This window comes from Tamandua tetradactyla, chromosome 1, assembly GCF_023851605.1.
Source record: "Tamandua tetradactyla isolate mTamTet1 chromosome 1, mTamTet1.pri, whole genome shotgun sequence".
Classification (NCBI taxonomy): Eukaryota; Metazoa; Chordata; class Mammalia; order Pilosa; family Myrmecophagidae; genus Tamandua; species Tamandua tetradactyla.
Genome location: NC_135327.1, coordinates 70420149 through 70438844, shown reverse-complemented (window position 1 = coordinate 70438844; position 18696 = coordinate 70420149). Strand labels below are relative to the sequence as shown.

Genomic DNA, 18696 nt, shown 5'->3' with positions numbered 1-18696 from the left:
AGCAAACAGACAACCCTGGAGATGAGCCATTTTGTTGGTTCTGACAGCTCAAATGTCCTGTCCTTATTCATCAGCCCAGCCCACAGCAGTGGCATCCCTACAGAACACCCAGCAAACCCTAGAGGCGTGCTCTCCTTACTTTGTAAATGAAATTCCGCAGGTCCAGGTTCCGGCTCATCAGTAGGATCAGAGGATACACCTTCGAGCCAGGCAGGGAACACAATTCCTCCACTGCAAAGAAAGATGTTCGATCCTTGGGCAATATCAGCAGGAGACGAAGAATTTCTTGATCACATCTTCCAGATAAAGCCACCGTCAAGGCACTAAAGAGAACCTGTTTGAAAGAATGACAATCAGAACTCCATCCACTGATGACATGAAAGACCACCAAGACAGAGCTGCATCAAGGATTAATGATCCAAGAGAGCCCATTACCCTAAAGTGCTGAGGATTTTCCTGCAGATACGTGGAACCCAAAACCTTGGTTCTATTCTAAACATTTTTCATGGAAATGTTTCTAAGATGCATACACAATTCTGTCTTTTTATACAATATGTCCTTTTTGGATGACTCGGGGGTACCACCATAAAATCTATCACACTCTACAGGATGCTCAAATGCTCACCCTGCACTCCAGCCCCCTGTTCCTCTTTGCTATTCATAAATGGAGTGTGTGTCTCTTTACTCTGGGTTTAAGCCTTACCCTTTGTGTTTAGTTTATCAGCTTTCATTTTTCACTGTTGTCAGTGTGAAATGATTTTTTCCCTCCTCCATTTCCACATTGGAAACCAGATTAACAAGTTTGCCAGATGTCATTGAAAGGAAACACAAAATAAATTCAGAAACGGAGACTGAGGGCAACTTGCATTAGTGTCTAGTCTACTAGGAATACATAGAATAATTAAAGGAACAGAGGTGGGTCTCTGTTTGTACATAAGTTTCCATTATGAGCTTTGTCATATGCCAAATGAAGCACCTTGCTTTCTGTTTTGATGTATAGGATTCAGAATTTCAGACAGAGTATGGCGTGCATGCACAGTACTTGGTGAAAAGGGGCTATCATTCATCTATAGGGAGCTTTGAAGTCATATAGAACTCTGAAGATGATTTAATATAATATCATAAAATGCCAAAAAATATATCCTTAAGAAATAGAATGGCTAGGAAGCACTAATATGCCAATATACATTGAATCTTCATGAAAGATGTGATAAATATTTTTACATGGGACCTGCATGGAGTGGGCACAATTTGGCAAAGGTTTCCCAAATATCATTACCTTCAACTTGTTCTGTGGAAAGAGAGAGTAGATGCCTCCCTGTGGAGAGTCAAAAGGGGAGTCCTCTGGGGTAGCTATAGGCATTCTCCCTACACTTTATTAGGGAAGCCTCTCTTTGATCAGGTCCATAAAATAGGCTCCTGTATGAATTTTTCTTGAAGAGGGGTTCTTTCAAACCCCCTACGCCAGAGGCAGGCTCCAGGCTTCTATCAATCATCAACCAGAAATAGCCACATGAATGTTCCTTCAGCATTTGCTAGAGACCCTTTGTCTTAGTTATTGTCTAGTACATCACAGAATAGTCTCTCATGTAAGGTTATATTCAATAAATTTCTTAGAATTTATCCTCTAGGGGTAAAAGGCTCTCAAAAATTTTGTACATCTCTTTTTATCAAGTAGGCAGGATCATATGAACAGTGATGTTTCCTCTTTTGCCCTGGCCACTAGGAAGCTCTGTAATCACATAATACACAAGAGCAAAAACCACAGCAGCATATTTGCTGCCACCCCTTTTCCAAATGTGGTTTTCCAAATTTGACCACTTATCTTTTGTAACTCTTTTGTCTGTTTTTCCAGTTTAAACCAGTTTAAAAGGCATCCGAGATTCATCTGATTAAACAGGTATAAATGATAAAGATTATATGCAGTTTTATTTGGTTTGAAATATCATGCATGATCTCTTTTTAGACTAAAAACAGACATCTTTCAGCTTTTGCTTTGCTGAGGCCAATATAGGAAGTTTCCAGAAACATGGAATGCCAAATTGCCAGTGTTTTTCCTATCTGCCCACCTCTGGCTTCTCCAAGGAAAAAACACACCCAGGGTAGACATTGAGGAAAAAACACACATAGACATACACACTCAGCCAACTAGATATTTATTTCGGCTCACAAGCTGACTTTAAAAATGTAAATGATCCCCAGAAGAGGCATTTGCATTTTTAAAAGGAGCTTTACTGGACATTTGCCAAAACTAATTGTGTTCAGAGCAGAGCACTGGAGATGATCTCGATTTTGTCCAGCTGATAATTTTATACTCAGAGGTACAGGAAAACACTAAAAGAGACTGCTGTTCTTAGCCTAATGACTAAAAAAGAAACACTGCAGTGGTGTGGAAAGACTGAAAATACAATAAAAAACTGATAATACCATATTAGAGTTTGTAAAAGCTAAGAATGTGAAATCAGGGCAGATTATTAAAAAAATAGATTTTATACCTGTCAGAAAGAATGGTAGGGTTCTCTGTTTTTACTGCCCCATTTAAGCTCTATTATGTTACATCGTAAAAATATCTGTGCAAGGAATGAATCTCAAGGAGTAGGAGAAAGTATGAGGGTCATTTCTTAAAGTATTGAAGCCACACAGTAGAAAGACAGTAGTATTGAGTAAGGAAATTAGAATAAGGCCAACCGGAGTTGATGTCCTGAATGCTGACTTCTGAAAGATACATAATACTTATCTATAAGCCTCAGTTTCTTCACCCACAGAATGGAGGTGTTAAGACCTACTCCAAAGGTCATGTAAATTAAATGAGATCACTTATGTAAGGCACTCAGCACAGGAGATAGGATATATTAAGTTCTCAGTAATTACCATTATGATTAATAGGCAGCTAGCAGCAAAAAGAAAAAAAATGGGCTTTACTTAACAGGACATTTAAAGAAAAAAGATGATTCAGAAATAGCAGGGTTTATTGTTTGAGAACTAAGATTAAATTTAAGAAAGAAAGAAAGTGGAATCAATTAATCCCTTATTTGTTTTTCACTGGAAAGGGTACAATAAGCATTTTTAAGGAACCTAGCATCCTTTTGCCTTCCCCACACCCCAGGCTGTATCCTTGCTACCAGGGTCTAGGGCTCCATCAGCAGGCTCCCCTGGGTGCTGAGACAAGCTCCCCAGGTTGGCTCTGGCTCTGGTCTTCAGCAGGAGGTCACGGCACCTGCCTGGCCACTCTCTCAGCACAGTCCTCTCTTCCCCTATTTCCAATACCACTCTCTCCTTTCACGTCTTCAGGCAGGATAATGGTTCTATTACCTACAGCTTTTAAGAAGCCATGGATAAAATGAAAACCAAGTCAGTTCTATTTTTTAAAATAGACTTTGGAAATTACAGACAGATAATAATGATGTCAATCCCTAGGAGTATTCTGATCAGGGATTGTTCAATAGTTGATGCGTGAGCACTTGAAAGAAAAGTCAGTTACCTGAAACCATGTTGACAGAGTCTCCACCAATAAGCCATGCAATACAAAGATATTTTCTTTTGATGGGAAAGTTATTAAGCTAGTAAATTACCCAGACACCAGACAGACATGTCTGACAGATTTAGGAGCCCAAACAAACTGATAAATAGGTGTCAGGTGGCTCTGACCAGAGCTGTGACCATCATTTTACACTAACAACTTGAACAAAAACATAAATGATATGATCAAGTCTTTGGTGACTGACAAAGGGGAAAGGGGGAGATGGTACTTTGTACTGTAGACTCAGAATCAAAAATACCTTGAAAGTTGCAATATTTGGTCAAAATTAGCAAGAACTGCTTTTGCAGAGATCAATGAGAATCCTGAAATTTACATTTAAAAGTATCTACACAGGAGCAAATAGGAAAAGCCATCAGGAAGTGGTCCTTTACCTAGAACTGTTCATTTATAATAAATTTGGAGCAGCAGCTAATGGAAGAACTGTATAGGTGGAGTTGAAAGACCTGGGTTTGAACTCCAGCCCACTCACTTACAAGTGATGTGACTTTGAGCAAGTTCAGAGCACCATATCTACCTATAAAAAAGGGAAAGCATCTTTCTCAGAGGGAGTTAAAAAACGTACAAAAGCCCTTAGCACAACATTCACTTCTTGGAATGCTAAATGACAAATAATGCAATGTGGCTTTCATAAACCTTAAATGCTAGATGACTTAATATAAGTAGAGTATCTAGAATCTCACTTCGTTTTAGCGGATATGCAATGTGGACGCACCTTTTTACTGAGCGCATCCAAGGATGATCATCTGCCCTGGGAAAATAACAAATCCAACAAAAGCAAAAGGCCTGGCTTCTAAGGAGACCCAGTCCAATCCGTGCCAAAGAATGAGGGAAGGCATGCTTCCTTCCAGGCATCCCAGATTAAAAGGAACATAAACTAAAACATAATGATGTAGCAATGGGGGTTAAACAACGTGAATCTCAACACATAGAATGAGTCTCGCCAGGATAAAACTCGCCACAACACTGGTGTCATGTTCCAGAAGGCACTGATCAAATTCCTCTGTATTTGGAATTCCTTTGTAATTGCCTGAAAGCCCCTAAATCCAATCAAACAATGAATTTTCTTTTTCTCGCTCAGGGAAACAAAAAACAAAGAGAATGAGCAGATTCTGACTGGTATTTATTCCAAAATGACTTACATCAAGAACTACTTGTTGCAGCTTTTTAGAAGACAGACTTTATGAATTACAACAAATGGAATGTTTAACGTTTGTCAAATCCCTATAAAGGGTCTCTCCCTCTAAAAAATTGTACCAGACAGCTTTTTTTAATGTTGTTGCTATTGAACAAACAAGACTCTCCCATGTAACCAGCCTCAAATGCGTTAGTGAACTTTTAACCGAATTTTCATCAAATTCAGTATTTTCTGCCCAAGGGAAACAAGCAAAAGTATCAGAATAGCTTCCATTTGAAGAAGTCACCCAGAAGAGATCAGAACTCTCTAGGTGCCACCCTCTACTCCTCCTCCATCTTTCTTCCTTAAGAATAGTAGTGAAGGGAGTAGAAATTGCTGAGGAGTTTGAAAAACCTTCAACCACCAGACAAAAGACTAAAACTATCTAAATGAAGGTGAATTGTCTGGAGTAGAAAATAAAGGGAAAATAAACTAACCCTTTGATTGCACTCTCAATGTACTTGGATCCTGTTTTAGTTTGCTGAGGCTGCTGGGGTGCAATATACCATAAATGGAATGGCTTTTTAAAAGGAAATTTATTAAGTTGTAAGTTTATAGTTCTAAGACTATAAAAGTGTCCAAACTAAGGCATCCAGAGAAAGATACCTTGGCTCAAGAAAGGCTGACGGGTCCAGAACACCTTTGTCAGCTGGAAGGTATGTGGCTGGCTTCTGCTGGGGTCTCTGGCTTCTCATTTCAAACATTTTCTTTCTCTGTCTCCAAAGGTCTCTCTCTGTGTCGGCACTGAAACTTTTTTCAAAATGGTTCCTTCCTAAAGGACTCCACTAAGCAACCCCACCTTGAATACTAGAGACATATCTCCATAGAAACTACCTAATCACCTGGTACCACCCCCGATTGGGCAGGTCACATCTCCACGGAAACAATCAAAAAGATCCCACTCAGCAATATTGAATGAGATCCCACTCAGCAATATTGAAAGAGCATTGCTTTTGTAGGGTACACAATAGTTTCAAAACAGCACAGATCCTAAAAGTTCAATTTCATTGTTAATTTTAAAAGAAGAAAAATTTGACCTAACACAAAGAAGGAAATTCTTACGGACTTGGGCAAATGCCTAAAGCACAGGATTGCAGCAGAAAATAAAAAAGTATTTCACAGGGGTAAAGTGGAGGGGATTCAAGTACAAATAGAAAACTGAGCTAGAGGAGCTTCAGGTTCATTAAGACCAAAGAGCTCAGGATTTTAGGGTTTTAATTGGGCGCTGTAGGCTTTAAAGAATAGACTACTGCAGGAAAGAGAAACTTCCTATTACTGCCTATGGCATGTTTTCTGAAGCTGGAAAAGAAAACGGCATGGTATCAAAGTAAAGTACTGCCTTCCTTTTGCTTGCTTTTGTTTATCCCTGCCACTGTCTTTAGCCGAGATGTCACCAGCTCTGTAGCTCTCTCACATAGCTCTTTTAGCAGCTTGCTGTTTCTCATCACTCCCGTTTGACTTCCAACATCACCACTTCTGGGATTGTCCATGACTAGCAGCTTCCTCAAGGATGGACACATCATCCTGTTGTATGCACTTCATAGAATTTTCCAGTCTCTTAATTTACATTGCTCATAATTTGTTACATAGTGTGTCTTTGCCCCTAGAGTAAATGTTCCCTTAGAGCAAAGGCTTTGAGTCCCAGCTCATAGAATAATGCAGGAAGAACTTGAATGAATGAATGAATGAATGAATGTTTTTGCAATTTGCCAGGGCCCTAAAAGCACTGTAAATTGCTTCCCACAGGTCACCAACAGCTGGATTAAGAATCTCATGGGATTACTTTTGAAAGATGACTGAAAATAAGGTAGAAAAGCCCAGGAAGAAAGCTATTAGAAATTAATTATAAATAATAATGTTAACCTTAACTTGACAATCTAGAGCCACAAGGTATCATCTACTAACCTGATATTAATTCATGACCTATGATTTTGTATGTACTGCCAGTTCATTGATCTACTTAGCTATCCAAATAAATAACTTCATCATTTATTTGAGTAGCAAGAATGTAACTTTTTTAAAATCACCTCCCAATCACCTAACTTGGCAAATATTTAGTGACCATATTGACTGATATTGGTAAAGGAGGAAACACAAATCACTCCTACTGTTAAAAAAAAAAACTGTAAACATACAGCTTTATCACCTAATTGTAATATATTTAGCTACTTTATCACCTTATTATAATATACACTGTATAAGAGCTGAGCCCACTCATGATAGAACATCAGTGACATCCAGTGGCTGCTTGCACAAGCTGGCAGTGAATATCAAAAATGTTCAAACACAGAGGGCAAACTCAGAGTGCTAACACTTTGAATTTGAAGGGACCCCCAAAATTAGCAAGCTTAACCTTCTGTTAAAACATTCCCAGTCAGTAACTTGAATGAATTTGGTCACTGCTCCATTCCCCTTTTACAAGTTCCAGTAAATGAAAATTTCTAGCCAAATCTTTCCTTTTTTTTAAGGTTTGGTGTTTATTTATTGAGTCATCCTCCAAGGGGCATGCAGTATATTTGACAAAACTATTACATAGTTATTTAGCAGAAATCAGCCATAGAGCTCAATTATTGCCATGTCTTGAGTAACTACAATGAGTTTTACTCAACAGAAAGAAAACAAAGTATCCATGTATTTTAACCTATGGCAATGCAAAAGGATTGCTTTTATAGAAGCACCTGTTCTGTAGGAGGAATGATTAACTAGGACAACTCAGACCAAAGGTCATCATCTATGATACCATGAATTATTGTGGACAGTAGCTCTCAGTAGCAGTAAGGGGAGAATGATGGGCTTTGTGCATCAACATTCACTTAAATCCAGCATGTGCACTGGCTGGAGGAGGGCAGCCCTGGGCTTGGCCATGAGCACCATAGGCAGTACCTTGGGCTTGGGTGGCTTGAAGCCTGCAGGTGTAGGGAAGAGGCTCCAAGCCCTGTGCAGGACTATGTGCAGTGGATATTTGGATCTTCCCGCCAGAACTATAGGCTTCCAGGCTGCCTCTGCCACGTGCATAGGGCCCAGGTAGACCACTGAGAGACTCTAGATGGAACAGAAGATGCTGCTATCTTGTGTTTGATGCTAGTTGGAAAGATGTTTGTTTTTCCTCAGGGACTTTCCTATCTTCACCACCTCAGAGATATAAGCTAGAAGGAAGGAAACAACCCTCTATGGCTCCTTAGATCAGTGTCCATATCAGACTTGATCATAACTCATCAGTGGTCATCAAATTAGGTTTATGGGTCACAACCAGTACAGTGTTTTGAAGTAGAATAGAAAATATTAGGATGTACATGTAGAAAGAGAAAGTATTACCTCTTAAAACTTTACAGCTCAACATGTATGTTTAGACATGAATCAGATCATTCCGTAAAACTTATTTTGCATTTGTGGGTTCACTGTCCAAAAAGTCTCAGAAACTCTGGACCAGCCACAGTGTTGAAGCTGCTTCCTCAATTTTTCCAAAAATATGTGACTTGCATTAGAAGTATAACAAACTTACCGTGCATCCTATGGCATTTTCTTGATGAACTAGATACTTTTTAAACTCCTTAAAATAAAGAAGTAGGTGAAACCATCAGGACTGCCCTGTCAACATCTTATCAAATCGAGTTTGAAAAACATGTGCAGGTTCTCCTTCACAAACGAAGAACGTCTCAATCCTAAGGCCATCCTGAAATAGATGTCGAAACGAAGTGGTGGTTGCATTTTTGGAGGCAGAATGGGTGTCTCTGGGCTGAGTCACTGTACACACATATGCCCATCAGTGGACCAGCCCAGGAGCCTGAGGAAGCAATAGACAATAGCTTCTCAGTGAGGTCTGCTGTTGAACTCGACATGGGATCGTTTGCCAGAGGTCAGCACTCCAGGATGGTCTCCTGGCTCAGAAAGTGTCCTCTTGTAGCTCTGTCCACTGGAATCTCCTTGGTGCCACTTGCAGATGTTGCCATTCAAAATGTTCTAGATGTGTTGCACAATCAGGATGATGGAAACCATAATGCTAACCCCTTGAGAGATTATCACATTGGCATACTTCTTTGTCCACACACAGAACTCTTCAAAAGTTGGTTTGACAAAGGCAGTATGCTGTGGGAGAATCTGTTCCAGGTCCCTCCTATGGTGGATGTCCCAGAAAACTCTTTGTGACAGCCTAATGTCAGAGTCAGAGTCCACAAAGAGGGGCAGGTGAAATAAATCCTGGATCTCCTGGCTGCAGAACACCAAAACACCCTCAAACAGAACCACCTCAACTAGACCACCATCAATTTCTGGTAACCTTGAAAGCATCATGAAATCGTAGGTTGGTACCTCAATGGGTTTGCCCTCCACAATGTTTTTCAGAATCCTGTGCATCAAAACATTATCAAAAGCCTCAGGGTAGTTAAAATTGTACTGTCAAGACCTTTTGCTTTGCTATCAGGACATTAAAGAACTTGTCTTGACTCATGACCAACTTCTGCTACCAGGAGTCAACTTTATTCTGTTCCTGAAACTTCATGATATTCTCACACACAGGTGAATTCCCACTTGCTGTGCCGCCACTCACCCCAATCAGGAAGGGCCACTGATTAGGGTGGTCAACATCCACTGAAGCCATCCCCAGCTCCACCTCCTTGCAATCAGTTCCTTGATCTTACCCTCCCCAAAGATGGCCCAACCCCCACCTCTGCACAAAGGTTGGAGATGACCCCCCACAGCCACCACTTCTGGAAGCTTCTACCAAATATAATTTGTAATCTGTTATTCTTTTTCAGTTTCAGTGGTTTTAAAAAATCACTATCCATACCTAAAGCAGAAAGAGGACAACTGCAGCATACGAGATGGGTAGAAGAAACTTTACCACTGCCTCTCCTGCTATTCTCACCTCCACCTTCACTCCAAGTGTCTCCATGTGTATATGATTTTTAAAAGCCATCTTTAGCATTTTTCCTTGAGTACAGATACTGTATGACTTACTATAAGTAATTTGGTGATGCTGTAATATGAATTTTGTATTTATAGCTTCTAATCTATTTTTCTTTCTCAATCTAAATAACCTGCTTGTCAGGGCTTCTATTCATCCCCAATTAACCAATGCTACAAGATATAGAAGCAACATGAAATTAAATGCCTAATGGGCAGAGTTTATTGTTAATAAAAATATTCACTGGAGAGCCATCTTAATGGTTTCTACTTCTGGAAGGTTCTCTGTACAGACAGGTAAAACCCCAACTAGAAGTGTGAAAAGGATATTTTAGAAAAGCACGTGCTAATGACATGTGATTATTTGCTACGGCAGTAATAAAATTTACTTATTTGCCTTCTCCCAATCCCACTCAGCACATTTTTTATTCAGCCTCTTTTTTGTAGCTATAGAATCAAAAAGCTGAGAGTAGAGTATGTACTTCAACATCATATTCTGCTGAGAAAACTACCTGGCTCACCTTCATACCACATCCTTACAGATACACAAGGGAGATAAAATGGCAGAGAGTTACTTGATAGTTCTATCATTATCATCTTAGTTGTCTTAATTAGTGCTTCCCACCCACCCTGGAGATGGCATTGCCTGTGATGACACCTTTGGTTTCACAATAAGCCACCACCATGACACTATGGTATACACGTTTCTCAAATTAATGGAAAGCATAGCTGGGTTTTAGATATTTTTTGATGCTTCTGTTCTGGGTTGTTTTTGAGAACTTTGCAACACCTACCCCACTGAATCAAGCACAAACGCCCTAGGAGTGTCGTGTGTCAAGGTTGGGAATCACTGAAATAAATATCACTACCAAGTTAGTATTTTCTGGCCTTGAAGAAAGACAGTATTATGAAACTAAAGACCTAAGGTTTTGGCTTTGGGCAAAGACACACCTTGGTCCCTTAGTTGGTCCCTCCAGTTACATCACTTGCACAGCAACCCATCCCTCCAACCACAGGAGAAGGAAGTGGGAGGGAGAAGGAAAAAAAGCGTACCTTTGAATGAGAAATATGTGCTTCTAAAATACTATTGATAGTTTCATCTGAGATGCGGATAGAAGAGTGAAGCTCTTGAGTTAACTTGGTGATATTCTTCATCAAATCTTTAACTTTTACATCTGAAACATAAGCAATAAATGGAAATTTTAAAATAATAAAGGTTTAGATTATTATTGATTATGAAAACAAAATTTGACGTGAAAACCTGGCAATGATTGTTTCCTTCACTGTGCCCAGCTACAAACAGACACTAATAAACTCATCCAAACTCCTCTAACTCCTCTAGTACCTAAGAAAACGTATCCTAAAAGTGAAACAGCACCACAGGTTATGTGGTATTTTCTGTTTAGTTGGCATACTCTCTCTAAAACCTGTATATTTTGTTTTTTTGTGTTTAGGTGCATGGTCCAGGAATCCAATTTAGGTCTCCCGCATGAAAGGTGACCATTCTACCGCTGAACCACCCCTGTGCCCTAAAACCTGGATATTTTTAGATTTACTTTGGAAAGAGGTTTTTCTTCAAGAACAGTGACTCAGTGATATATAAGAAGAAACTACAATTCTTTGGATTTGATATGCTGATTTTGTGAGGAGTTTTATAAATTGTATTCATTGCACAAGGAAGAAACAGAGATCACTGATGTCAAATGGCTTGTCCAAAGAGGCAGGTGCAGAGAAAAATCCTGTAAGTAGAAGCTTCTCTTCCTCCTCTTGATTTTGCTACCTCAGGATTTTCGTTTCTACTTAGCTTCACATGCATCTGGCCAGCTAAGCTCTAAATTTATATTGCCCATATATTGCATAACTTTTTCTTCATGTGTTTTGTTTGAATAATAAATGTGTAAGAAACTAAATTTAATATTTAATCAAGCAACTTGGAGGAACCACAAACTTACCCTTGGTAACTGTGAAATTGCTAAGAAAAGTCACGATAGGATTCCCTGCTGAAAATGTCTCCTCAAGGCTTTTGGCCAACCTAAAATGGCAGGAAATTAAATCTAAATTAAGCAAGCTAAAACACCAGAAATAATGTTGGAGTGAATAATACTGCCTCAGTTCCCAGGAGATGAGTTGGATAACAAGATCACATCTCCATAAAATTCCTCAGATAATTAGATACAAAATGTCTCCCGACACCATCTGTATGTGACTATCCATTAATGCCACGATTACAAAATTTTCTCCTCAGAGTCCCTGCCAACCAAGATGAATCAAGGGAATAAGGATGCATAACAAATGGCTTTTCACAAATGCACAAAGAATAGATAGAATATATCATGAGTATATGAGAAATGAGGATAGCAAAAAGTCAGATGAGCATCATTCTTTCTGTGAATAAGTCATCTACAGAATACAAAGTGACTGATTTCTTCTGGTAGTTTAGTCACCTAGAACCCTGAAGAAATTAATCAGAGGTGAAGGTAATTTGAAAAATAGTTGACTGTTGTTACAGAATGTGTTAAATATTCTATGTTTGCACTTGGACCACCATTTTGGTCTAAAACCTTGATCACTAATAAAATGAGGTCATATCCAAAGACTCTGACATTTTGCGATTTAAAAACTTAGAGCCAATGAAAGTATTAATGTTGTTTAGGAAAAAATATAAATATATTACGTAAGAGAAATAGTCTGTGGTGCAGACTATTGTTGAAAAAAATCTTAATTTTAAGAGACTAGTCATTTTTGTTAACAAAAATAGTGAAGAAGGACGGGAAGCCCAAATGGGAACATTACATGTGCATGTGCTGCTGAATTGTGGGTAGCCTTGGTTGGCATTTGCAGTCCTCATCAGTAGCATTCTCCAAGTTGCTCTTGAAGTTTGCCAAGGTGTGAAAGAGATTCCTGCTGAGACCTTCACAATCTAACTCGATGGGTGAGGACCAAATCTTTTCAATTTTCTATAAAACATTGCAATGAGATAGGTTAGACACACACATGCTTATTTGTATATGCTCAAGTATGGTTTCTGGATGGACATGCCCTCACTAAATACCATAAGCATCAAAAGTTTTAGTTTATTTTTCTTGGCCTCAGGAAATACAGCATTGGACACTGAGTAAGCCAACCATTTCCTATTGCTTCTGTGCAGTTTCTTCTGTGTAATTACAGTAGTAGAAAGAGCCCTTGAATGGGAAACAGGAGAGGGCAGATTTTATTCCTGGATCTGCCCCTGAGGGCAGATGGCAAATGTGGGCCTGAGTGGAACAGGGCAGGACACACAGCAGTATTTCACATAGGTGACTGGTCTGAACCCTCAGCCTCCTGGAGCTCAGGTACTGGTTTGAAAACCAAAGGCTTTCAAATTTATAACCACAAAACTGATGAATTTGCATGTGGCTGTCTACATGTGAAATGGATAAAATCTGTGTCTGCAGACTTGAAAGTCTATAGTACAAAGTGAACTGTCCCTGCTGCTCCTCCCAGAGCATATGGAAGGGGTCCCAGAACTGTGAGAAGCACAGTTGGAAAAGCACGGGTCTATGCCTCAGAAACTAGGGCATCTCCAATACCCGCCAAGATTCCATGAACATTTCAATAACATGTTCTTAGAAGCATTCAATCAGTTTTACTTTAAAAATCAATCATTTTGCTAATCACCTTGTAGAATAATATCTATAAATTGATAAGATGTAAGACTTTTTTACATAGATAAAATTAAGTGACACATAAAGGTAATTTTATATGGGTCAACCATGATGCAAAAAGCCCCACACATGTAGTTATAACTATGGATACAAAAACACATATAAATCTATACACATGCCCTGAACACATCAATTTTGCCATGCATAATTTATTTTCTATCACAATATATTTACATTGTCATATTTTATGCATATCACCAGATTCTTGCTTTTTTTTCGAAGCAAGGTTATGCAGATTATGGGAAGTTATCAAATATAAACTGATACATAGTATTTCTACGTAAATAAAACTTCTAATATATTTTTCCCAAAACCATGATTCCTGAAAAGGAAAATCATTCTAGCTACTAGAGGGAGCTAACAAATACATTTCAAGGAAAGTTAAGTATAAGGGATATTGACATATCAGATAAAAGGACTCCAAGCTCTGTCCTATCTGTGGGGATGATCTAGCATAGCTAGAGAAGATTTGGCTGAAGAGCAGAGATTTCTCTCAGGAAGTTATCAGAGCACCCAAACCTATGCCTTCATTTCCAGCCCCTCAGGGCTTCCAAACTCACACCATATGGGGAGCTGATCCAACAAGTAGATTTTTACACAGAAATGGATCTCTTGACTGTAGATGATCCATTATTGTGGTTCACTTTCTAAATTTACTTTATTTCCAAGTAATTTGGGGGTGAAGATTAAACAGAAATCTTAGAACACTATTCTTTTATTCATTCATTCCAAAAATACTTATTGAGCATCTGCCATGAGCATCCACAGCAAAGAGTCATGAACACAGGAGATGAAAATCCCCAGCTACCACCTGGTTCATTCTAGAGTGGGAGCATGGACAACAACCAACCATAGGAACTGATAAGTTTGTGTAAGAAGGTGATGAGTTCTCTGAAGATAAATAAGATTTGTACCTTTATTTAGAGCTGCCAGACAAAGGGAGCAAAGTTCTAAGGTGTGAAGGTGAGTTCAAGGAGACTAGTGCAGGAGGGATGTCCCAAATGGGAGCCAGGTGAGGGAAGCCCAGTAGGTAATACCCAGCGTCATGGTTACAATCTGACAACCTGCACCCCACCCTAATCCACTCCTTCCATAAGGGTCTGAACACTTACTCTGAATGAGATTGGACAACATTGGAAAAAGGGCTCATAGAAGAGGAGGGACCTGATCTGATGATGTTTTAGAAGGGTCAATCTGGCTCACTTGAGATTAGAACCAAGGGGGATGTGAAGCAGAGACACCAATTGGGGGTCACTGTAACAACCCAATTTCAATGTGATGGTGGCTTGGAGCAGGGTGGTACTGGTGGACATGGGGGAATGTCATCAAATTCTGGATACATTTTGCAGTTAAAACTGATGGAGTTTGCTGAGAGAAAGAGCAGCATAGGGTTCAACCATGATGTAAGGTTTTTGTCTGAGCAAGTCAGGAAAAAAATACCAAGGAGGGAAAGATCAGTGGGAAGTCAAGAGATCTCTTTTAGACATGTTGAGTGTAGAAGGCTTATTTGGCATCTAAGAAGAGACATCAAAAAGACAAGAGTTTAGGGGAGGTCTCACCGGCTTCAGAAGTAAATTTAGAGGTTGTCAAGATTTAAGTGGTATCTGTCTTGCTATCAACTAATCTAGATAAGATTGTGCTGCATGCAAGTATAGACAGAAGAGAGAAACATTCTTAAGACATACAGACAAACCAGGACTGGAGATGCAAAAGGTGCAGCCAAAGCTGTAGAAGGAACCAAAAAGGAGAGCAATGTCTTAGAAGTCAAGTGAAAAAGTGATTAAAGGAAACAATTGCTTTGTCCAACAGTGCAGACAGAATGACTGAGGTGAGACATTAGAGCTGGCTGCTATATTCTCAATATCAAGGCCACTGGAGACTTTGGCAAGAGCCATGACAGCGGAGTGGAGTTTAATGGCAACAAAGAGTCTGAGAGAAAATGGCAGACTCAGACCAGTTTCTTCATTTTCTACTTTATTTTAGGACTCAAGGACATGATTTTCTTTCCTTTCTTCTCCCTCAGTTCCACTGCTTACTCAGTCCCTGGAAGTCTGTAACTCCCTGGGAAATATAGCTTCTTCCAGCTTCCCCTTACTTGCTGCCCCTAAAGACAAGGCATAGACTCCATTCATGGTAAGAATATGACTGTGGGAAAGCAAGGAAAGGAAATGGTAATGGATACAGGCAACTGACAAGACAGATAGATGTATATTCCTAGTCTCAAGTCTCGAGTCCATGAGTCCATTTCTAATAATAAACATGGAAGCCTGTTAGGCTAGTAACCCTTTACTGTGGCACTTTCTAAACCTTCCCCAATCCTCTAACACAAACATTTCAAAGGCCCTAAATTATCCTTCCTCCATAAAGGCCCCTCTTCCTAGCACACTAATGCACAGATACAATCAGGTCAGAACAGTAGGTATAAATTAGCATCCCTTGACGCTAATAAGAAGTACCAACTTATTTCTGAGAACATCTAGGTTTAATAAAACCTACTGAATTGAGCCTATGCCAGTGCAGCGTTTCCTCATAGAAAAGTATCCTGAGTTCATAAATTATAACTAGATACAAATTAAATTTAATTCAATGCATTTATAATATTCCTATGTGCAAGGTACGGAGTAGCCAATGCACTTCAATTTTATTCTTGAAGTTAACAAAATAATGATTTTGACATATAAGGAGTTACAGAGAAGAAAACTTTACTTACATCCCCAGTGGGAAGAAAAGTTCCAACTTCTTTCATCACTGGTATATAACACTCCTTGTAAGGAAAATGGTCTCATAGGAATGGCAAGAGGGTCATTAGGGTATGCTGTAGGAATGGAGTTAGACCACCCTAGGTCAGACTCCATTTTTTGGTTAGGACACATCTGTAATTGTCCAGATACTAGTCGGGTTTGTGTACTCAGAGTTGGCTTTGCAGACTCAGTGCTCCCTACAAAGTGATCCAAAATCCTAGATTTGAGGAGGTGGTAGGAAGCCACAGTTTAAACTAGTTCAGTTATTCCCAGAAGTAATGACATTTGGGCACTTGTCACATTTGAAGTTGAATTATGATCCCCACTTAGCTCCTTGTTGTTCTTTTCTACTGTTTAGAACAAGTGGAAGATGGTAAAGAGCTTACATTATGTCAACTCAATCATTTGAGACTTTAATTTCTAATTGGAATTCCATATTTGTATTAAAAACTACATGTTAGAATATCTCCCTAGGTACCAAATAAACAAAAACTGGCATGGTGCCCTTTGCCTACCTCTTTCAGACTTCACAGCCTAGAAAAGATTGTATTTCTAAATGAGTCACTCATTTGGAGGACTTGAACTACAGAATCACTCTAAAGGCTTGGCAAGGGAAGATAAGAAACATCCTATTTTTTGTCATCAAAGACAAGGACTTCCACTTTTTATCAAAACCAGCTTAACTGACTTCCGGAGAAGATGGCGGCTTAGTAAGACACGCGGGTCTTAGTTCCTCCTCCAGAACAGCTACAAAAGAAGTAGAAACGGTACAGAACAGCTCCCAGAGCCACGACAGAGACCAAAAAGACAGCGTATCCCATTCTGGAACAGCTGAACCGGCAGGGAGAATCCACTGCGGTGAGATCACCGAGGGGCGCGCGCTTCCCCGGGCCGGGGCGGCTGGCGGCCGGAGTCCCTCCCTCCCTCCTTCCCAGGCCGGCTGGGAGAATTGGACAGGTGGTCTCCTCAAGCCACGGCGGCTGGCACCCCCCCCACGCACGGCCCCCTGGACCAGATGGGAGAATTGGATCGGAGGTCCCCCAAGCCGCGGAGACCGGCGACCGGGGTCCCTTCCACACACGTGGCTTCCCGGTCCGGCAGGGAATGTTGGATAGGCACTCCCCCAAGCCACGGCGGCCGGCGCCCCCTACCACGCTTGGCATCCCAGGCCGGCTGGGAGATTTGGACCAGCACTCCCCCAAGCTGCAGAGGCCGGCAACCCTCCCTACGCACGGATTCCCGGGCCGGCTGGGAAATTTGGATTGGCACTCCCCCAAGCCGCTGAGGCCGGCGCCCCCCCCATGCGCAGATTCCCGGGCCAGCTGGGAGATTCGGATCGGCACTCCCCCAAGCCGCTTCAGTTGGCGACCCTCCCCCACAGCAAGAGTTTTCCAAAGTTAAAGGAGCCACAGCATCTTTTACTGGTGGGACCCGCAGACAGATGAGCACCACGAGTGCCACCTACTGGGCAGGATAAGAAAAACAGAGCCCAGAGAGTTCACAGAAAAATCTTTCAACCTGCTGGGTCCCACACCCAGGGAAATCTGATTAAATGCCCAGACGCCAGCAGAAAATAACGGATCACACTCGGAAAATTGAAGATACGGTCCAGTCAAAGGAACAAACCAATAGTTCAAATAGGATACAGGAGCTGAGACAACTAATGCGGAATATATGAACAGAAATGGAAAACCTCTTCAAAAACCAGATCAATAAATTGAAGGAGGACATGAAGAAGACATGGGCTAAACAAAAAGAAGAAATAGAAAATCTGAAAAAAAAAATCACAGAACTTATGGGAGTGAAGGGCAAAGTAGAAAAGATGGAAAAAACAATAGATACCTACAATGGTAGATTTAAAGAGACAGAAGCTAGAATTAGTGAACTGGAGGATGGAACATCTGAATTCCAAAAAGAAACAGAAACTATAGGGAAAAGAACGGAAAAATTTGAGCAGGGGATCAGGGAACTGAATGACAATATGAAGCACACAAATATACGTGTTGCGGGTGTCCCAGAAGGAGAAGAGAAGGGAAAAGGAGGAGAAAAACTAATGGAAGAAATTATCACTGAAAATTTCCCAACTCTAATGAAAGACCTAAAATTACAGATCCAAGAAGTACAGTGCACCCCAAAGAGAATAGACCCAAATAGGCATTCTCCAAGACACTTACTAGTTAGAATGTCAGAGGTCAAAGAGAAAGAGAGGATCTTGAAAGCAGCAAGAGAAAAACAATCCATCACATACAAGGGAAACCCAATAAGAGTATGTGTAGATTTCTCAGCAGAAACCATGGAGGCTAGAAGACAGTGGGATGATATATTTAAATTACTAAAAGAGAAAAACTGCCAACCAAGACTTCTATATACAGCAAAATTGTCCTTCAAAAATGAGGGAGAAATTAAAACATTTTCAGACAAAAAGTCACTGAGAGAATTTGTGACCAAGAGATAAGCTCTGCAAGAAATACTAAAGGGAGCACTAGAGTCAGATACAAAAAGACAGAAGAGAGAGGTATGGAGAAGAGTGTAGAAAGAAGGAAAATCAGATATGATATATATAATACAAAAGGCAAAATGGTAGAGGAAAATATTATCCAAACAGTAATAACACTAAATGTTAATGGACTGAAT

General features: G+C 40.2%; 1 protein-coding gene and 1 pseudogene across 1 annotated transcript in view; both read right to left on the bottom strand.

Moving 5' to 3' along the window:
* Positions 1-18696, bottom strand: part of ABCA13 (ATP binding cassette subfamily A member 13) — a 442652-nt gene that overhangs the window by 324907 nt on the left and 99049 nt on the right. Inside the window, 4 exon segments of the mRNA XM_077118896.1 lie at positions 140-334; positions 10671-10792; positions 11570-11649; positions 12411-12574. Of these exon segments, the coding sequence (XP_076975011.1) occupies positions 140-334; positions 10671-10792; positions 11570-11649; positions 12411-12574 (561 nt within the window).
* Positions 8526-9312, bottom strand: LOC143678408 (uridine-cytidine kinase 1 pseudogene; annotated as a pseudogene).